Here is a 23175-nt window from a genome sequence, read left to right on the forward strand (position 1 = left end):
GTATTTGTTTGGCACATTTGGCTAATTTGCCAGTCGCCTTTTTTCCAAGGTTTTGAAATGCGTTTTCTCAAGTTTCAAAGGATTAATTCACTAGACAGTGCTACGACACAAAAGTATGCATAAGTGATTGTGTTTCTTATCTTATTACTTTGAATGTTTTGGAGAATGTATGAGAATGACACCTAGACAATTCCATAATGAACACAAACCAAAATATCTCTTCATATCAGAGTCACAAGGACAGAATCACTTCAAGTGGGGGTCCGGGGCTTAATGACAGTCAGCTCAGGGGTCCAAAACATGAAAAAGTTTGGAAAACCTGACCGGATATTCCTGCCTAAATCTTACTTTGACACTGGACCAAATATATAGCATTTAACTTTATACTTACCTGCAAGGCATGTACAAAATAATTTGTCCAAAATCAGTCTTTATACATGTTAAATGTTGTGAAAATGTATCCTAAAATGGTCTTAAAGAGCATTAAATATAACTGGGACACCCGTAGACACCCTGGATTTCCTGCATGCCCAGAATGACTTGCGATAGTCGCCAGAGAACCACGGGGCACCAGTTGTTACCCCTTAAATTTCCAGCATGAAACGCATTTTTTGTCACAGAAAATGTAAAAACAGTTTGTCTGATTCATCCACCAAATGCAAAAACAAAAATACTTATTTCATGCACAGAACTTGAGTTTGTGACACTTGATTTCTTTAATGGAAAGCTGTTCTCTTTTTGTAGACAATATGAGTTTGTATTTCAATTAGTGACATGAATGATGCCATGTTTTGTCATTTCCACCCACGTTAGAAGTACCAAACACTGAGACACGGAGCTGTCTCAGAACATCCAAGAAGAAAGCATAGGATGTTGATGCATGTATTGGCAGGCTCGTCCCTGTTTTCACTGATCTCAGGAGAAAATCGCTGCGAGCCACTGCTATTCGTCAGCTATATTGTTGCATCGGATTTGATGAGAAGCTGCGATCTGTTACAGAATCCTCTGTAATCTGGGGCCTCATCTGGAAACAATGAATTATTTGGTTAACCTCTTTCCACCTAAGAGATTGCGTGTTCCTTGCTTATATTCTCAAGGCCTATCATATGACGGCATTAATGGATCTTCCCAGCAGCGACTGCCAACTTCTGCCTCGCTCTCCCAACGAGACGGTTGGCTCTGAGGGAAACATGAAATCCCATCCAAAACGGCATCATCCACGCACAGCGTTAGCTTGCACAGTAATCAAGCTAATCCACCAGAGTTCACCAACTGGTTCCACTTCCTCTGCTACAAGACATGGAAATGATTAACTCGCAGCCTCTCCTGCATGGTTGGGGATTGGGGGGGAACCACAAATTGGAAAACAATCTTACATCATAGAGAAACCTTTAATGCAGATGGCGTGTCTCAGGACTGTCGTGTACTGCGTAGATTTCGGTAGCCGTTGCCAGTTGAAACAAATCATAAATGGCATTCAAAATGCGGAAACGGGGGTAATCACCCACACAGCGGGCTAAAACCAAGGCACCAGCGTCAAGTCGGAGTGAGGTGGCGGCCGAGCGTCTGACTTGAATCTGCTCCATCATGACAATGGGCTACAATGCTTTCCACATGGACACAAACCTTTGTAGTGTGAACGGGATCATGTCGGGTCCCTCTTCTCCAACACTGCACCTCCATCAAGACTCATACAGTCAGCAGGACTGCAGCCCCCAGCTTCCTTTTCCCCGCTGGTGCAGAGTCTGGAACTAATAACAGCCCCCGCCACACTGACCCTCCACCACTGTACATGTTGGAGGCACAGTACACTGTCGGGGATGAGAGCACACACTCCACACTCCCTCTGCAGGGCGCTGCAAACCATTCACCAGCCTCGTCCTCTGTCGGCTAATATTTCTCCTCATGAGTCGAGCTCAGACACTGAGCCTGCAGGCCACAGCCTCCAACCTTGTTTAACGGCTCGCTTCAACTGAGCATTGAGCACTGAGGTTCCACCCATGACTTTCCACAACCAAATCAGTTTTTGGACTAAAACTGTGTTTAAAGGCACCATGAAATGGACTCTTACTTTCTTGATTTTATGGGTTTCCTGTTGAAACAGGATGTCTGGGCAGGACATAGTGCAGTAAACCAATAGGATATCAGTTTGGGGGAGAAACACTATTTTATTTAAATGAGCAGGTTGATGAGAGAGGATAGTTAAAGATTTGTGAAGTTGAAATTGGTGGATTTTTTAATTTACCGCCACCAGTGCAGGATGATGTCACTGTTGAAGATGCTCTCTTTTACAGGACGTAGAAGTCATGTGAGGTGATTTCATGGGGACTTTCATGTGGATATTCATAAGAAATCTTCATGTAAATCTTTTATATTCAGTCATTTTTCATGGTAAAAACGTTAAAAGGTGAGAATAATCTTAGTAAACACCTTAAACAAGAGCTGGTTCTCACCTGTTGCACCTTGTGTCTTGCAGATTGTGAACCTGATTGAAGAGACGGGACACTTCCACATCACAAACACTACTTTTGATTTTGATCTTTGCTCCTTGGACAGAAGCACAGTGAGGAAACTCCAGAGTTACCTGGAAACCTCGGGACTGTCCTGAGGCACTGAGCAGCTGGCTGCTGTGGAAGAGGACACCACATCAAATTTTTTTCGTTGTTGTTTTTAACCAACCCTTTGTTTTTGTTTTTACTTGAAATTTTGCTGCGATGCAAAAGCCCCGCTGTGGCTTGGTGCAGTTGCTGTCTGTCCAGCCTGCTGGTTGGACTGGGCGTCCACCACAGAGACCAGAGCCAAGTGTTGTGGTGATGAGCCCTGTCGACCAGGCCGTCACCCAGAAAGCCTTGAAAACTTCAGCTGATTCTATAAAAAAAAAAAAAAGAAAGAAAGAAAAGAAAAAAAATTATAAAAAAAAAAAAAAAAGTTATTAAAAAAAAAAAGAGGGAAAGTGGCGACCGTGTTGCTCTTAATGAATGTGCATATTGTTACCATGTATGTTTCTTGGATTTGTTGTTCATTGTGACAAATGCATGGTCAACACTGCCTTACGACATTGTCTTATTTATTGAATTTGATTTGCAGGTGTGTGTGTGTGTGTGTGTGCGCGCGTATGTGAAATGGCAAAAAACAAAAAACAAAAAAAACAGCAGAATGAGACTTTGTGTAAGCACTTCACAACAGGCATATCTTTGAATCAGTGAAGACAGTTGAGCAGACCTGAGACACCGACTTCTGTCCAAGATGACTTGAATCGCAATCAAATGTCGTGCCCAATAAATCATCTTCTGTGGGAATAAGAAACTTCCAGAACAGGTGATAACATCATTTTGCAGTCTGGTAACATGCACATCTTTACCCCAATATGAGGCTGAAAGGCAAAATTCATGTGTGCAACTCAAAGTTGTGATGTATTTTGTACTTGCAGTCAACTGTTTATAAAAATGTGCATCACATTTTTGCAAAAAAAAAAAAAAAAAAAATTCCCTGGTCATGTGCTGTAATTATTTTGAGTATTGAACATGTCCAGCAAGTTTGCTCCTGCGGAATCACACCACAAGCTGTTACATGACCTGACTTGCACACTCACATGCATTTTGCTTTTCAACTTGGAAAGAGAGCAGTGCACACGCACAGCACATCATTTAAAGGGATAGTTCACCCATTTTGAAAAATCTAATATTGGTTCACCCCCCCCCCCCCCCCCCCCCCAGCTGTTCTGTAGGACAGTAGTGGTGCTTTCTTCCTCTCATTGTTACTGAGTGCTGGATACTGACTGGATGCTCCAAATTGCTAGTGTTAAGCCTTCTTCGAGTGGATTAAGTTTTTCAGAATGTTAGCTGGGGGGAAGTCCACTTCAATGGCAGGCGGCTAACAGTTAGCACCACTACTGTCCTACAGAACAGCTTGGGGGGGGAGTGAAATGTCTTTTTTTTCCCAAAGTAGGTGTCCTATGCTTTTAACACAAGTGTGAGTTACTTTTTTATTCCCATTCTTCGGTTTCTACATGAAGTAAGTCATGAGTACTTGCTGGATCGCGCTAAGCACAAATCACTGAGTTGAATGTTCCCATTGTACAATCGAAACTATATTTTTACCAAATACTTCAAGGTACTACAGATCCAAAAATAATGTGCTGCAGCAGGTCCTTTAACCGGCTCGAGCCTGCCTGTTCATTCCCCTCACCTGAAACCCAGCATTGTCTTGGTTTTACCTGCCTCTTATCCTCTACAGGGCCACTTATCACACCTGAAGGACACTCACTTCAGCTGCTTTCATATACGACCAAAATGTGGTGCTAGTCCACATGATTTAAAGAAAGTACCATCTTTTCGTCTTGTCTTTAGAGCCCTGTAGGAGGAGAAAGAGATGGGTAGACGACTCCTGTGTTCCATAGTTTGGTCTTAAACAGTGTGAAATGTTTTGCCTACTGATTACACCTTTGGGCAAATAAGCAAAAAAAAAGAAGGCGCTGATCAGATTTTGGCAGAAGGGTACTGTTTACGGGTGTAAGATGTTAGATCTTTTTATTTATTTTGTTGGAGTTTCAGTTGTCGAATCAAAGCTCAGCGTTGATTTTTTTTTATTTTTTTTTTTTTCAAAGAGAAATGCCTTTGTTTTGTTTGTAATGGAGGACACATTGTCCCACGGCCAGTCTGAGAAACTGAAGCTGACTCTCAGACTTGGTACACTTTGGTGGTCCTTTCTATTTGACCCTGAAGGCTTTTTCATGCCCTTGTCTGGCTTATGGCTTCTTGTGTATTCTGCGGACATACAATAAATATTCTGTATGATGTACAGATGAGTTCATGTGCAACCTGTGGATGAGCAGTTTGACAATGATTTTTTTTTTTTTTTTGTCATAGTGTGCAAAATTCTTTTTTTTTTTTTCCTGAGGATGTTTGGTCTGTTTTGGTTAAAATATATGTCGCTAAAGTGCGCATAAACTCTGACTTTTTGTGATACTGACAGTGCTCTTTCATTTCTTGGTGCATGCTGACCGTCCAGATTTGTATTGATTTATTTATCTTTAACTTTATAGGACCATACCAGTGATTTTGAATCCTGCATTTTAAATGGCAGCAAACCAATTTCAAGTCATCAAAACACAACAATGCTGCTGCTTTTAGGGAAACTAATGTGGACGACTTTATTACAGTGATGGAATACTGGTGTGAAGATAGTCTGAAGTCAATATTAGCAGACATATTAGCAGACAATATTAGCAGAAAATACATCTTATGCCAAACATGCAAAATCACTGGCCCGGTCCTTTAAAGTCAGATAGTTTGTATGTGTCACGCACGGCGTGAAAATTCTGCAAGAAAAGAGGCAGTGGAGTTGAACCAGACAACTTTGCCGCTGGAAGCCACAAACTCCAGCAAGAGGTAAGTGTTTGAACTGAGGACTCCATTACCCAGAATGCCATCAGTCTTGCGTTACCTGCAGTTTGCACTCGCCGCTTAGTTGCCATAGAATAATGAAGCGTTTGTGTCCCTGCTGCCACCACCAGCTCCCTGAGGAAGCTCGCTCACACATGGCTCTGGACAAAAGCAGCTTTTTAAAGGAGCTTTTCCTCCAGGGACTCCCAGACTTCCATACTGGGACTCACATGTGGACGCACCGTTTACCCCGAGAGCCAGCGACAAGTCAAGCTGTCAAAATGTTGAAGCTTTAAGTGCATCTGCATCCATCATTAAGCTGTTTCTTTAATGTCTGAAGAGTTTGGTTCCACAAACAGATTTCCAACAGTAATTTTTTTTTTTTTTTAAGATATCAATAAAAAATCATACAAGGAGGTGAATAGGCAAGGAAATATTGGCTTTATAACAAAAACTTATTTATTTTTTAGGAATGGCTTATGTTTTTGCGGATAAATGTAAAAAAAAAAAAAAAAAAAACTTGGACATTAAGTTTATCATTTAAATGTCTTTCTGAGAAGCATCAAAATATTGAGCTTTAACACCAAATGAGACGAAAACTATCTGTAATATACATACATGCACATGTTTTTATAATATGTGTGTAGTTTTAAAGCTCAATATTTTTATGCTGATGCTTTTCAAATCAACATTTTTTTTTTTTTTCCAGTTTGGTCACATGGAATGTAACATTTAACATTTATCTGCAAAAACAGATAAGCCGTGTGTATCAGCGGCCACTTTCTCAGCTCCAGCTGTCCAGTCTAAAGCAGTTCAGGTCAACAGCTCTGCCATAAAATCTACCTTTTAACAAAGTTTATAATGTTCAGTTTTTGTTGACATTGTGGAGAATGTGTCAATTTAATTCTGTGTTCATTACTGAGTTTGTAGTTTGCAGAAGTCTTGTACTGGACTATATTATATTGAGAGGTGTTTCTAATTTTTTGTCCTCCCTATTTATATACAATGAGGGGGACAGAATAGTGGAAACAGCTCAAGAAAATGCAGTCCAGTCCAACAGCAGCACTAACTATGAGCTCAGTGTCAAACATAGAATTGAATGAACACCTCTATTACTGTGACAAAAAGAAAACCTGAGCATTATAGGCAGCAGGAAAGGAAACTTTATGGCACAACAGTTGGATTGGATTAGATTAGACTGTACAGATGGACCTAACAAAGTGACCACTGAGTGTGTGTGTGTGTATATATGTATATATATATATATGTATATATGTATATATATATATATGTATATATGTATATATATATATATGTATATATGTATATATATATGTATATATGTGTGTGTGTGTGTGTGTGTGTGTGTGTGTATATATATGTATATATATATATGTATATATATATATATATACATACATATATCTACATATATATCTACATATATATATACATATATATATATATATATATATATATACATATATATGTATATATATGTATATATGTATATATATGTATATATATATATGTATATATAAGCACCGCACACTGAAATAACTTGACTAATTTAATTAGAGGCAAACAATGCATTCTGCCAGTTGTGTCTTCAGTTCAATGTTGAAATAGTCATGTGACCATTTCATGTTGTCAGGCAAACCTGAGGAAGCTGCAGGCCAAACGCATTGTTCACGCCCAATAAAGTTACAGTAAAGTTATTTGAGTGTGATTTTGAAAACTGTGTCGAGCACTGTGCAGTCAGCCTCACTGTGACAGAGCAGCACACTCAGCGCAGCCTCAGGGGCTCTGATGGACTGTGCTGCCTGACATTATCGACCTAAACTACATGATTTATGTTCTATGCCCATTATTGAGAAAACTGGGAGCCACCAGTGGGTCTGGAGCCATAGTCAGGAAACCACTGATTTATTAAATCCTGTGTCTTTTTGTTTTGTCTCTACTTGTCGTACCAAGAGCTCACTGCTGTGATGCTCCCGCACTGCACCGCCCAGAGATCAGCTGTCAATCAAACAGCGTGGGCGGGAATGTGGCGTCTTTCTCCTTGGAATTTCTGTTGGAGTTTGAGCTTCTGTAGGTGGCGCTCTTTTCTTGGCGTGCTCAGCCACGGTGATTCTCCCACGTCATGCGAACTCCCCAGTTCTTCAGTTTATTTGAAAGGCCCAGAAACATCAGGCATCACTTCCTGTGCGTGAGAGGATTTTCTCAGGATGGAGCTAAGAAAAGCAAATGTCCCAGCTTTCATCTCCTCCATCCAGTTTGAATCACTATTTTGTTACAGCAACACAGAGACACTAGCAAAATGGATAGTTATTCATATGAAAATGTTGCAGCATATGACTAGAGTGATGTTTGACTTTACAGGCAGTGATCACTGTGAAGTGCACAGGGGTCTTCCTGACAAACTGCCCAGGGAAAAAGGTCGGCACCAGGCTGGAAATGTAAATCCCTGCTCACAGCATCAAAATGTTGATCTCCCTCCTCTAGTAGATGACAAAAATTGTGCAGTGCATGTGGGTTTTCTTCCGCTCTAAGTGGGTGGTCCGAGAAGAAAAGCTGGACGATATCCAATCTCCCCATTTATTGTGGGCTTTTTTTTTTCTTCTTTTTTTTCTCAAGCAGAGGAAGGATCATGCATAACCTTTCATCAACCTCCATGTCATGCGTCTCACCAGGCGTGGATTGGAACAACCTGTTCCTGCTCAGCGCTGCTCGCATGGGAAACGCGCCTCTGTGGAGGAATTAGTGGGTGTTCATCACTGTTTGGCTATATTTAGTAGAGATGCAAAGCTGGGCTCCTCCAGTGCATTCCAGTGCCGTGTGGAGCCTCTTTAATGCACGAGCCAGCTTTTATTTTTGAATTGCTTCAAACGTGAAAACATAAAAATAACATTCCACCTACCAGGCTCAGTTTAACAAATTGCATTCACAGGCTTGTATTAGGGATTCTTATGGAAATAAATAGGAGTCTTAAATAGTAAAAGAAATACTTCACTAGCATAGGAATTCATGGTACAAATTAAAGGGATAGTTCACCCATTTTTTAAAAATTGACATCCTCTCCCATCCCCCCCTAGCTGTTGTGTAGGACAGTAGTGGTGCTATCTTCCTCTCATTGTTACTGAGTGCTGGATACTGGCTGGATGCTCAAAATGCTAACTGTTAGCCTCCTGCCATTCAGGTGGACTTCCCCCCAGCTAACATTAGATTCATCAATCAATTATCTTTGTTTTAATGCACTAATTCCTTATGAACTAATGGTGTTAATACCATGAAGTGATGTGTTCATTACCATTAAAGGGCATGTGCTTGAGTTGCTGGCCTGCTCCAGCTGGGCTCTGTATATCTGTCTGGTGAGACACAGGGATGTGCACTGCCAAGTAAAGTCACTGCTAGGGCTGAAGGATATGTCTGAAAAAAAAAAAAAAAAAAAAAAATCAAGTTGTGATTAATCTCATTGTTAGCTTGTTGCATTTGCAATATGATTTACGATTTTAGCAGGAATTTTCAGCCACGGTTAGTCTCAGACAAACATGCATTCTTACATCCGGATAATATAATTTGAAGGTCAACTCATTTCTATATAGCATCAAAAAACTCTGGCAATTTGGATATTGCACTTGGCCATGCTGTGATTTCACTCATATTTTGGTCAATTTCAGGCCTAGTCATGACATGATTACACAGGCTACCTACAGCTTAAGGTTTTTTTTTTTTGTTTGTTTTTTTTTTACTGCCACTCAGAATGAGATTTGAGACAAATTTAACAATAACCAAAACTGAAGAAAAACAAGAACATCAATTACTAGGGTAGAGCAGGGCTGGAAAATCCCTAGAAATGTTAACAATTGTTTTGAGATTTTACATTACAATGCCAGAAAAAAAATGATGCCCTACCTCCCATATCTTAGCATTTTCAAGACTTTTAAGAGATTGATTTTGACTTTTTAATTCTATTAAATCCTTATTCTTACATTAATGAATTAAATACATTTTAATAATTTTTAAGGCTCCATGGGACCCTGTTACATGTTTACAAATCATTAGCCAGTGTATAATTATAACTTTACTTGGTGCAGCACAGGCCTGTAGCTCATCAGGTAGACGTGTTGTCCTTAAATAGTAATGACTACATCAATTCATGCTCTTAAAACTATTAGTTCATAAGGAATTAGTGCATTGTAACAAAGATTATTAATAGTAAGTTCATTTAATAATTAGTACATGCCTTAACTCATCATGATTCCTATATTAGTTTAAGTATGAATACATGCTTAAAGGACCATTGGCCAATATCTGTCGGGTTTCTGTCAAGCGCCTCGAGATAACTTTTGTTATGATTTGATGCTATACAAATAACATTGAATTGAACTCTGAATCTCTGGAGGATAACGAAGATACCAAATTTCAGATTTAGAAGAGTAATATCAAATACGAAAATCCACATTTTTAATGGGTTTACCATCCTGTTAGGAGGAGTTTTGGTACCCCGTGGTGATCAGAACACTGTTTCACAGGCTTCTCCATCCTGACAAGAATACAGACTACAGCAAAAATACCACTTATTAACAGCATCAATCAACCACCATACAGCAGTGCACACATGTGGAGCCTGACATCTAAATTCGTACTGAATCTGATCATAGAGTTGCATAAACAAGCTTCCAAAATGTATTCTAAGTGGAGCCGTATTATTTTTGGCAGTAAAAGACAACAGAATTAGTATTCAGAGAGGGGAGCAGGAACCAAACTGCTTCCCTGTAACCACACGGCTCCACCTGCTCTGAAGCATTACGGCCCTGACATATTCCACGGTTGGAATTCATTTTCTGTGACATTTCAAAGCTCACCGACAAAGAGCAGAGGGTTTAGGTGGGACTCTGATAAAACAGGTATCACAGGGAGGTGGTCGCTTGTAAAAAGCTGCAGTTACTGGGAATAGATTTTGGTCAGATGAGCTTGGGCTGAAATGGAACGGAAAATAATTTTACAATACCTGAAAATACACATCACAAGTGTCCAGAAACCACAGTTAAAATCAGTGTTTGTTATATAGACAAGAAATGTGGCCATTTAGGATGCATGACATATGAAAGATGAAACTGCTTTATTTTATTACAGAGGAGATTTTATAGGTGCTATAATGAATTTATGACCTTCCTGAACCTCCATGTGACCAGCAGTAATTGCAACAACGCTGACAGAGCTTTCCCTACATGACGGCTCCTGACCACATATCATGACGTGATGTATGAACGTAAATTATTCCAATACAACAACACAATGCTAAGAGTCATGTAAATCATTTAAGAAGAGGCAAAACAATATTCCAAAACACAACCTGTTTATAGCATTTTTGGTTTATCTACCAGCAATAATAATACAGGTTTAAAGGTCTGGGAAACTGAAATATGTCATTTATGTCTTTGGCGGTCAGTTAATTTAAGACGTATTTGCACTGACAGTTGGCCAGAAAGATATCTGAAAATGAGTCTTATTGCCTAATGCAGCAAGTCCTGGCAAACTTCAGGTTTTTATTGGGTGGCTTCTGATCAAGACTGATGAACCTAACTTAATCCCAGACACATAAATATACAAGTATACATTTTGTAGATATTATACTAAACATGCAGAATCAGTGTTATGGTCCTTTAAGGCTGTCTGACCCCAGACAAGAGTTTCTGCTGGCATCATTTGACACTTTGGAATAAAGCTGCCAAATGTTAAAATGCCATGCCTGAATATGATCATGCATCAAAGTATAACAGGCTCATGATTCAGTCAGTGTGGTGTAGAGTGTTTTATTTTTGTCTGAATCCGACCCGAGACAGGAGCATAGTAACTGAGCCCGACCTGAACCTGACAGGCATTCTGTTTTTGTGCTTGAAACCAACCTGAGCCCCAGATTTTGCTTGTCCTCCATCACTGCGTTACATTTACCACCTGAAACAGCCTACATGTTGCCTTCAGCACATCACGTAAACTCCAGCACTGTACAGGAAATCACCCAGCACAGATAGTAGGTTCATCATTTTTATTTATTTTACACTCGACGTTCACTAAAATAAAGCCAACGTAACATAACCTGACCTGAACCCGAACATGATTCCAAATTTTTGTCTGAACCTGGCCTGACCCGTCGGCTCAGGTTGGGTATCCACACTCTAATCGAAGCTTTTTTGCATATCAACTGGTCACATCACATTAATATACTGGCAGCCAGCTGACTTCTTGAAACTACATATGATGTTACTGTGTCGAGTCAGCTAGAAGTCGGCTTAAAAAGACGTACATCCTGTCTTCAAAACAAAAACACCACTTTTGGTTATAAAGTATTCCAGAAGTTACTCGTGAATGAAGCTTTTATTTTGTAAAGAACAGGAAGTGTGCTTATTTTGTACTGTGGATAGCTTGTATGGCATCCCGGTGCAAATTTTCAAACTGATCACGTATTGGTAATCCACATGGCTACTTTGCCGCCTGATTTGTTTTTAAAAAACCTCATTAAAGTGGCATATTTACAGTGCTGGTTGGTGTGAAATGCATTCTAGGATACTCAGCAATACACTTCAGTGTGAACAGTCAGTCAGTGATAGCAGACTAACTCCAGTGACCTCATCACAACTGGAATTTATCCTGATTGGCTCAAGGCGTTTCGACTGGAAAGCCTCGAGTCAGCGCGTTTACCTCATTTGAATCGGAGGAGCTGCTGTGTGCAAGCTAATTAGCCTTGATGTAAGACAGAAACAGCCGCTACAGAGGTGATGTATCACCACGCTCAATACTGGAATCCCAAAACTGCCTGGTCATCTGCTGTTTTGGCTTGCAAATGAGCTTTTCTCAGCCTTCAGAGCCGAGAGCCGTTCGCCTCTTTCCTCATCCTCCATCGCCGGGCAGCTGAGGGGAGCGAGTGTTGGGGTGTGAAAATCTTACATAGTGCCCCTTTAAATGTGACCACAGCGGTTTGTTCACACAGGAGTGCTAGTTCCCCGTCAGCAGCCACACAATCTGAGACCGCGAGCTCACCAAGGGCATCGGAACAAGGGGGAAAGTTTTCACTCATGAATTATTTCACAACCGTTCCAAACGGGAGAGAGGAGGACAAGGAAAAGAGAAAGTGGCTGCTTAGACTCCTGGATTAACTTAAGCCATTTTCCTTTGAGAGAGAATGGAGCGAAGGGAGGGGGAGAAGGATGGAGGAGGTGTGTGCATGTGCATGTGTGTGTGTGTGTGTATGTGTGTTTTGTGTGTGTGCGTGTGTGTTGTTGGCGGGGGGGTGACCAGAGAGGAAGAATGGAGCCCGGGGTTGGGGGTGGGAGGGGGGGCTGGAATGGTTCAGAGTCCAGGCCAGCCAGCAGGACATCCTGTTTGAGCTTCCAAATACCATTTCCTCCAATAAAAAAAAAGCGAGGAGGGGGGAGGGGAGGGGACCTCAGAAATAATCTCCCACAGAAGAGACACAGAGACATTGATTGTCACCCTGGCACGAGGCCAAGGCTGAGGAGAAAGGCTTCCCTCCCGCCGAGCCTCTGGACGGCAGTCAAAAAGCACCTCGAGGAAGTCATTAAAGCTCAAGGTTGATGAAAGTCCCTCCTTCCTCCCTCGCCTCACCTCCCCGCCCCGTCTGAAGGCACGCTGCTCCACAGAGCAGCCACCGCCACAGCGCCTCACACTCACACACCACACTCATCTGTTCGGTCTGGGCTGCAGATATGCACAGGGAAGATCCAGTTCCTGCATCACATCATTCACATTATGGCTAATTTGCCTAAAACACTGATACCTCTTATGAATTTTTTTTTTTTCTTACTTTAACATTCATAATTTGGTAATTTGTCATTTTAATCTTTATTTTTCATTTTTTGTTTCTGCAGGTTGTAGGATAATTTGTAAATAGCCTCCTGCCATTGAGATGGACTTCCCCCCAGCTAATATTCGGAAAAATAACCACTTTAATCCAGTCAAAGTGTCAAATTAACAAAGATGCAGTGTGATGATTGATGACGATTTGAAATATTGTCACAGATGTTGATTTTTTTTCTTTCTTAATTATCAACAGTAGAGCATTTTACTTTCAGAAAGAGACACTTGGTGTTAAAGCTTCTCTGAGTGGATTAAGGTGGTTATTTTTAAGAGTGTTAGCTGGGGGGAAGTCCACCAATGAGAAGAAAATAGCACCACTACTGTCCTACATAACATCTAGGGGGAAGTGGAATAATATCACATTTTTCAAAATGGATGAACTGTCCCTTTAAATCTTAATTCACTTGTAGTGATTTTAAAAAATACATTGTTGGTGTCACACTCAAAACTTGTGTTTTGCTGTATGTCATTTAAAAAAGGCTTTGAAACACTGCAAGGCCTATCCAAATCACGTTTATTGGTATTTTTTAATGCAGCACCATCAACTGGTAAATACTTTGTAAATGATACATTTCCAAACAGTTTAATGTTGTTTTTCTAATACATTTCAATGATCTCTGGGTCAAGATGTATAGATGACAAATATCTACTTTCTTCTTCTTCTCACTTCAACTCATCCCGTATTTCCGAATTCACGGATCAAAACGGGTCGATTCTATAAATATTTTCTCAATACATTCAAATCAACACTTTGTCACCACCTGCATACTTGTAGAATATGGTTATACATACTTTTGATTATAAATTAGGGTCTAAGCTCATGTAAATTAGCCAAGTCAGTGATTCTTTGAAGTATTTATTCATATTTGCTCTTGCAAGTCATCACTGTCTTTTCCGTGGCAGAGGTTTGGGGGTGGGGAGGGTGGGGGGGGCGGGGGGGTCTTACAGCAAAATGAAGACCACCAAAGCATACACTGGCCACTGTTTGCAAAGGGATTTGCCCCCCACCCCCGCCCCCTCCAACCGCTCTGCCATTGTCATCAAATTTGCACAGAGTGACAATAATTCAAAGGCACTTATCATGTGCCTTCCCTGGCTTCTGCCTCAGCCTCGCTGCTTTTTTTTTTTGTGCTGCTGCTGTTGTTGTTGGTGTTGTTGTTGTTTTTACCCCTGTGGCCCAATCACGTTGACCTTCCAGTCAGCTCCCTCGGTGGAATTCTGGGTGGCGGTTCGGCTCACCCCCCCCACACACACCATCTCAAACACACTCAAAATGCATACAAATTACCCTTTCAAACATCAGATCAAGTTATGTAAAGGACAAAAGCAAGCAGACTTCAAAGAGGGGTGGGTGGGGGGTGAGGGGGGCTCTCAACTGCACCCAGTCGTCAGACGCTGTGGTGGATTTGATAATTGTTTTTAGCGCAAAACCTCCACCCCCCACCCCTCCCATTTGCACCCTGACCCTGCCACCCCCACCCCCCCACCCCACCCAACTCTTGCACCATCAAAATGGGTCCAGCTTTGTGGAGCGAATCCCAATCCCAAACCTGGTCTTTGATTTCAGGGGGCTTGGCACCGCTTCTCCCTCTCTCTGCCTGCTTTGTTCCTCTTGATTGATCTAGGCGGGCCGGCGAACCGTGACCCCTGCCAGCCCACCCCGTCTGTGTGAGCGTGCACACATACACACACACGCACACTCACACAATGCCACCCCAGAACCCAACAGGAAAGGAGGAAAGGGGGGTGGGGGGGATGGAGACAGACAAGAGGGCGGTGGGGGTAAGACACCAAAAAAAAAAAAAAAGAAAAAAAAAAAGTCGACAAATGTGTTGAAATCAAAGTCTCATCCCTGACAGAGATTCCAGGCGCGGTGAGTGTCGTTGCTGCTTTCATTGTGTCTGTTCTGATAAGTTAGCCATGTGTGATGCAAAGTCTGGAGCGTTGCCTATTCAGCTGCTCTGAACCACCTGCCACCAGATGGACCCGAGTGTGAACTTGAACAAGGAAGAGGGAAAAAACACTTCAATTCCCAGGCCTCCCGGCGTCCGCCTCATTTTCTCTCTAACTGTGTTATCAAACCAGGCATTATAGCCGCTTTGTGGAGGAGTTGTTGCTGAAGTTGGCAGCCTTTTAAAAAACTGACCGTGCACTGTATTTCATGCTGGGAAGGTTTGTTTTGAGGAGGCACAAGACAAAAGGAGCAGGCAGCTCACTGGAGGAAATAAGATAACTCTCTGTATATGTGGCATCAGGGATCATGATGGTTACTGCTGTTCTTCATCACCTCTCCCTCCCTGTAACAAAACATCATGTAGAAGAACAAGGCAGGTATATAATGGATGTTTATGTTGTGTTATCTCTCAAGTTGTCACATTAACTTATATCTCTGCACTTATATCTGTGTTTTATGAATGCTTCCATAATGTGATGTGATCTTGTCAGCACGGCGCATTACAGGCACATTAAAATTCTCAATAAGTGTCATTACAACACAGTGTGGCAGCTGCACAAGGTCTTATCGAGGCGGCGCTCTTCTTCGCAGACGGTAAATTCTTCATCTAACTTGTGATGACATGCTGTTATGAGCTTTGTAAAAGCCAATAAATGGTAAATCCTCCCGGTGAGGCCAGATGTGCTGATGGCTTCCAGACAGGGCCCGGGAGAAACCTCCAGCCTCGAGCTAGGTGTGCACCACTTCACTTCCTGGCCTTTAATTAGAACCAAATGAAACGGCCCCCTCCCCCCGCCCTTCCCCAGACCCCCACTCTTTCTGCTCTTAATTGACTTAATGGTTGAGTGCTGCCCTGCCTGGCTGGAGCTGGGAGGAGAGCCTCATTAGCACTCTGCTTTTCACCAGGCCTACAAAACAAATCATCAATAGCCCAGCGCACAAATGTGCTTGTTAAAGACTCCAAAGGTTAATTACGGATCAGCCGACCACATTTCAGAAGTTCATTGCACACGTTTTTACTCTCAGACAGTCTTTTGATCCATATTGCCCCTAATACAATCACGACAGAAAATGATTTGACCATGTCAGATTTGGAGCGAAAAGGCGTCCAAGGAGTATGAATCATATTGAAGTAAAGGAATGAAGAAAAAAAATTACATTTACTTGCTGTTCTAACCACCGTATGTCTGGTCTCTCCAAAGATTTTCCAAGAACTTTTTAGTGCCAATACTTTCCAACTTTTCTACCTCGTTACTACTCATTGTTACTGAGTGCTGGATACTAGCTGGGTGCTCCAAATGCTAACTGTTAGCCTCCTGTCATTGAGGTGGACTTCCCCCCAGCAAATATTTTGAAAAATAACCACTTTAATCCAGTCAAAGTGTTAAATTAACAAAGATGCAGTGTGATGATTGATGACGATTTGAAATATTTTTTCTTAATTATCAACAGTAGAGCATTTTACTTTCAGAAAGAGACACTTGGTGTTAAAGCTTCTCTGAGTGGATTAAGGTGGTTATTTTTAAGAGTGTTAGCTGGGGGGAAGTCCACCAATGAGAAGAAGATAGCACCACTACTGTCCTACATAACATCTAGGGGGAAGTGGAATAATATCACATTTTTCAAAATGGATGAACGGTCCCTTTAAATCTTAATTCAGTTGTAGTGATTTTAAAAATAAATTGTTGTTGTCACACTCATAACTCAAAACTTGTCTTATGCTGTATTTTATTTAAAAAGGCTTTGAAACACTGCAAGGCCTATGCAAATCAAGTTAAAATATATATATATATATTTACTTTGCTGTTCTAACCACCGTATGTCTGGTTTTTCCAAAGATTTTCCAAGAACTTTTTAGTGCCAATACTTTCCAACTTTTGTACCTCATTACCGCGGGCACAGGTTCTGTTCATAATATCTTTATTACAATTCAAAAATCATGTGAGAAATTATTTCAGAAGTGGAAAAGTTTGACATTCATTCATGTATGTATGAATATTTTTTTCTAACTCATGGATGGGAGGGACATCTTTGAAAAGTGGAGGGGACATCTCTCAAAAGTGGGGGGGACACTGACCATCTGACCCCCCCGGGATTTGCGCCTATGCTCGTTACTGATGCCAATACTGATATATCACCACAGTGTCAGGGCAAAGTGTGTGACAGACCTGTTGGTCTATGTTAGGAAAGTGTGTCAGTGTGACGTTTTGCATCACCTCGACGTGAACAGTGCACGCTTTTATGAAGGTAACATAGTAAAAATGTCCAAGCACAAGTGTTTTTTAAACTGTCCGCTAATGTCGCTGGCTAAAATTTCCTAACCTTAACCCTTAACCTCAATCCAACCTCTCCTTAACCAAATAAAAGAAGCTAATGTTTACTTACAACCTGATATCACGCTGTGGCACGATATCAGGTTGGATATATGCACATATTTTTTTCCACCTCTTTGCAGTGAACAACAAGTCTCTCCTGTGGTGGAATTCACATTTTATTATGCCTACTCTTATTGTGAAGGCCCACTGGCAGATGCGCATGACTATAAAATACAATGCTTTTCAAAATGCACACATTTCCTGGGCAAAACAAGATTTATATGTATTCCAGAGGCACGATATTGATTTTTTTTCTTATATCCGATATGCTGATATTCATTTTAAAGCCTATATCGGCCATGTGGCGTGCTGATATTGTCATGCATCCTTACTTTTCAGCTGCCTGCTCCAAGCAAAGCAGAAGCACAACAAGCGTTGAATCACTAATGGCTTATATGATCAATAGAGATAAAACAAACAAAAATGTTGCTCATTATTACTTTAATTTCCTTAGATTAAAATGAAGGGAAAAGGAATATGCATATTCCTATTTATTTTTATTGCTTATTTTTTATATTCTATTTTATTAGTCACATTTACCTAATCTATTTACTGAATGTGATATATGCAAGTAGTAGAGGATTCTGTAAACTGGAGTCAAATTCCTTGCATATGTAAGCACACTTGGCCTCTGATTCTCCCTTTCCTTTTAGTTTTTTTTTTTTTTTTTTTTTTTTTTTTTACATAAAAAGAATGATCATTAATAGCCTGCCTCCTCTGCCATATCATAAATTATGGCCAACCTCTAACTGGCTTTGTAAAGGGTCTGATGTCATTGTTTATAGCCGTTTATATGGACACGTTGTAAACCTTTGCCTCCTCAGATTAAAGAGGAGGTGCCCGAGACATTACATTACATCTTGAAACGGAGAAAACATGCGAGATCTCATCCTCGGTCGTGCACTGAAACGTGCCGAGTTGGATTGTTAATGAGGACGGTTTTGTAGCACAGACTATGGCATCAGATTACCAACCGTTCCTCCCATTATTTCTTCATGCAGCCGCTCAGTCACTTCTTATATGTGGTTTGTAAGAGTAACAAGTCCTTCAAACAGCGTGTCAGGATGAGCCAGCACCCACACACAGCCACTGTTTTGACTCATTTGTCCAGTTAAGAACTTCAGCCTCCCCTGCATCTGTGATTAGTCTGGACAAGCCAACAAGCCCAGATCCGGTGCCTCGTGCATGCCAACTCTGTGTCACACTGAAAAGGTTTTTTTGTGTGTGTGTGTGTGTGTGTCAAATTAGATTTCCATTACACAAAGAGCGAAATGGAGGCAATTTTATTTTCCTAATTGATTGGCAAAAACCACTGGTGAGTTCTTTTCCTTGACTGGAGGCCTGATTAGAAAAAAGTGGGTGAACTCCAATCAACCTAATAAAACTCAAACTCAGGGCTAAAAGCTGAAATAAACAGCTTAAATATTCATTTGTGGCTTTTGTATTATGTTGCTAAAAGCGTAAAGAGTCACTATACAGCTCCGGTCTAAAAGCCTTCATCTACATGTGTTCAGGTTTTGAAGTGAAAACTAAAAGTTGTGAAATACAAACTGTCATCAGCCACCAAATGAGACTCTCCCGCTTTGCTCAAATTAAATGCAGGTGTTGATATAATCTCTGGTGGGCAATCTGCATGCATGAATTGATGAATCCAAACTGCAAAGTGAAATACCAAAAGTGTTGCTGAACAGCAGGTAGTGAGCGCTTTGTCCAAAAAAAGTTGGACACTCTTCACGACCTCCACTTGTGGCTCACTGATGGAGCCTTCCATAGTGAACATAGAACTAGGATAAATACGACTTCCTACATGGAAAAAGTGCAAAGGAGCATCACGCTTTAAAGTAGGGATGCGTGATATTGGACTTTTTTTTTTTGCCAGTATCCAATATGCCAATATTTTCCAACTCTTCTACCTAATTGCCGATGCCAGTACTGATATATTCACTTATTTCCTACCTAATTGCAGAGAGCATCAAGTCTCCAACACTTTCAACAGTCAGTGGAGAACTGCATGACATCACCTTCTGGATAAGTAATGCTGCAATCCACTGCAAGTCGGAAGTCGATAGTTCCCAGTGAGTATTTCCGACTTCCGATCTAAATCATGTCCCAGTGCATCTGCTTTGGAAAACATGGCCACTGAAATTTGTTTAGACAGATTAGCAGGAGAAAGGAGGGGATGCTAATGCTGCATGCTCGCAAAGACTTCTGTCAGGCACAAAATCAACCAAATGGAAATAGAAATGACAACTGCAAAGTGGTTATAACATGTTTCACAGAACATTCGCTGTGACATCATGTGTTTACTCGGCTAGGTGGATAAGAGTTTCTGAGCTGGAGTTCTGACTTGAATGACTACACTTTTGTGTTTCGGAGGTTGTTTTGTTTTTTTCCTGAGTTCTGTGTACAAAGGATCGCAGCAGAAGTCCTTCCAACATTCAAAATATCCAGACTTGCCTCCTGCTGCCACATGGGGTTGCCAAAGTGCAAAGTTGAGTAGTACATATTTAAATGTGCATTATGTCATTTCACATGAACACTAGGTGGCATCCAATGCAACAACAAGTTTATAGTATCTCTGCAAAGCCTCCTCTCCCCACATGGCCATGGCCTCATGGATCCCACCACTGGGAATTTTCAGAATGGGAGAGGGAGTGTTTGGAAATAAAATCAGGACTTAATTATTGCAAATGTATAACATGATGTCTGCAAATGTACACTGAGATTATGTATTCAAATTTGGCTTTTTTTTTTTTTTTTTTTTTTTTTACCCAGATGTTCAATGAATACTGACATATGCAATTGCGTAATTTGGAAATGCATGCTGAGATTTGCAAATGTGTACTGAGACTTTGCAATGTGAGTCCATATCTGCGAATCTGTATTTGAGTTTGTGAATGTATAATCACATTTGCAAATGCGTGCAGAGATTCATAAATATGTATCTGGACTTGGAAATATGCAGTTAGTAGCTGTGTTTCACTCAGCTCAGTTTTGAAGTCGCTACGCGTTTGCAAATTAGCCGAAAGCTAAATGTGAATTTTGTGCTTCCAGATTTTTTGTGAAATTTGCCGAACGCTCTGTAAGCCATGTGCCCCCTCCTGTCACTTTCCCTAACCTTAACCTCAGTGTCTTGACTGATGAATGTGGGCGTGTTTTGTGCAGGCCACACCCGACCAGCAGGAAAACCAGTGGTTTCACTCCTTGGGTGTCCTCTGGCCTGGGACTGGATCCAAACGGCTGCTGCTGTTGGCAGAAGTACATTCAGACTGAAGCTGTATTGTTCAACATAATTTGACTCTTTGACCCCTTTGTATGGGAGATATACATGTGATATGAAATATCTGGGCAACAGTCACTGACATTATTCATACTGTCAGATCAAAGATTGGAGGATTCAACACTTTATGGCCATGTCAACATAGCCAATTGGAGTTTACCTTGGTGCAGCTCTAAAATAAGGACAGGAACCACCACTATAACAGTGAAAAACAAACAACAGCAAAATAACTAAAACCATATAAAACATAAAAAACTGAAGATTAATACATAAAGCAACAGATGGTCTGCAAACAAACAGACGTCTAACAACTTCATGTCATCATACCAGAGTGCCATCAAAAATCATAAGTTACACAAGTGGATTGTTTTTGTTTATCAATGTAATCCTGGATCCTGAAAAAAAAAAAATATTGTTTTGCTACGGTTATATCATATGAGCTGGAGCAGGACGGTTAAATGGTGTTTTTATTATTGACCATGGGACTGATAATAACTTGTGTCCCCAAGTGTGACCAGTGATTTGCTTTCAGCAGGATACAGTGAGGTGACCAGTAAATGTGATTGGATTTTGGATGTCAGGTATTGTCTAATTTCATGATTACATCTGGGTCTGTATTTATTGTGAATCATACTCAGCCTGAAAACGACAGCATGGCTGGTCTGCACAAGTTTGGCATTGTCTGCTTTATATAATTACACTACAGGATTATTAATAGACTCTGAAATTGCATAGTGCAGGTTTAAATCAGTTTAAATGAGTAGAGCTGGCAGGCTGCATTTGTATCAAACTTCTGCATGGTAAGCTTGCACTATGAGGAAACAGCCTGATAGCACTAATTGTACTTACATGAGAAAAAGGGCACTTGGACTTAAACAAACATGAACAAAAAGGATTATGCCGGTATTAAAAATAAGACCCAGTGCCCCTTTTACCATGCAGAAGTTTACTACCAATGATACTTGCTGGATCTACTTTACAATTCAAACAGGTAGATAACAAGAAAAGAGACATTTAATTTCCTCAAAAAAAAAAAAAAAAAAGGTTGATTTTTATATCGACATAATTCACTTTGTTTGCTGTGTGAATGAGCTGAATGTGTTATGTTGGGAGCTTTTTTGGCTATTGAAGTGAATGCAGAGATAGAAATCCAGTATTTTGGATTAGCAGGCCAGGAGAGCACAGAGCAACTAATGAGGAGGTTTCCCCACTATGTGGACTCACATCACACCCAGATAATTAAACAACCCAACATCCTACCAGAGTTCAACTGAACTTAATCATCACTCTCACCACCATCATCATGACAAGAGCGATTGTGGGGAAGCTGGTCAAAACGTCTCATTGGAATCAGTTTCTAAGGACAACCATGGATCAGTTCTACGATACACAGCCTGTATCTAATCCTGGACTGAGGCTGAGGTGATGGTTGGCCATCTATCGTTGGAGACGGTGGTGATGTTATAGTGTCACCTAGTGGCTGGTACAAAAGTTGCCAGTTGAAAGAAAACAGGAGTTTGGCTTCAAAGATATCCAGTGTTCCCAGGTGTAACCCTTTGCTGACTTATGAACTAAGTTGTTGTTTTTTTAATTACTGAATGCTTAAACATTAACAGAAACTCTAACCGATGCGTTTACCAAGCGGCCAAACTGAAAGCGGCTTCACATTCGCTTGGTCATTTTGTAACACTCTTTTGGCAAAATTGTAACCACGGGTGTCTACATTGCTGCACTGTTTTGCCAGTTGCCTCTCTACACCAGCACTTTTAGATAATGAGTTCACTTCCAGATGAGAGCCTGGAGGCAAATACAGGACAGAGCAAGAGGAGTGAGAACTACAGGAGGAAGAAGAGGAAGAGGTGAAGAAGCAAGAGGAAGAGGTTTTTCATTGATACACGCGTGCAGTTGGTGCTTTGTGTGCTTAGTCAAATGGTGGTTTGTGTGCTGGATGGATGCAAAAACATGCAAGAATCGTTTACTTTTGCAAGAGATGTGTAATGTTTTTCTGGTTTGTGTGTATGGTTTTGTTGTTAGTAATAGCCTATAATTTCAAAGATATTACCTAAGATTTTTAATGAATGAGTTTTAATTAGTAGCAATAGCACTTTCTGATGCAATATTCAAAATTAGTCTGCCCCCTTCTTTTGTAGTTTTACTAAATGATCTTTTCAGTGGCATTAAGTTCATAATGTATGGTACATTTTCTTACTGAAGAATGCCTCTGATCTGAACCATATTTCAGTATTTCCTCATCTATATTACCTTCCTCATAGCTCCTGTTGTATATGTCTGGCTTTTCTT

General features: G+C 40.8%; 1 protein-coding gene across 2 annotated transcripts in view; it reads left to right on the forward strand.

Moving 5' to 3' along the window:
- Nucleotides 1-3529, forward strand: part of mllt3 (MLLT3 super elongation complex subunit) — a 58003-nt gene extending 54474 nt beyond the window's left edge. For both annotated transcript variants that reach the window (XM_030076680.1, XM_030076681.1), the window contains one exon: nucleotides 2477-3529. In XM_030076680.1, coding sequence (XP_029932540.1) covers nucleotides 2477-2608 — 132 coding nt within the window. In that variant the 3' untranslated portion in view covers nucleotides 2609-3529. The remainder of the gene's footprint in view (nucleotides 1-2476) is intronic.
- The last annotated feature ends 19646 nt before the right edge of the window (nucleotides 3530-23175 follow it).

This window comes from Myripristis murdjan, chromosome 18 (assembly GCF_902150065.1).
Source record: "Myripristis murdjan chromosome 18, fMyrMur1.1, whole genome shotgun sequence".
NCBI classification, from domain to species: domain Eukaryota; kingdom Metazoa; phylum Chordata; class Actinopteri; order Holocentriformes; family Holocentridae; genus Myripristis; species Myripristis murdjan.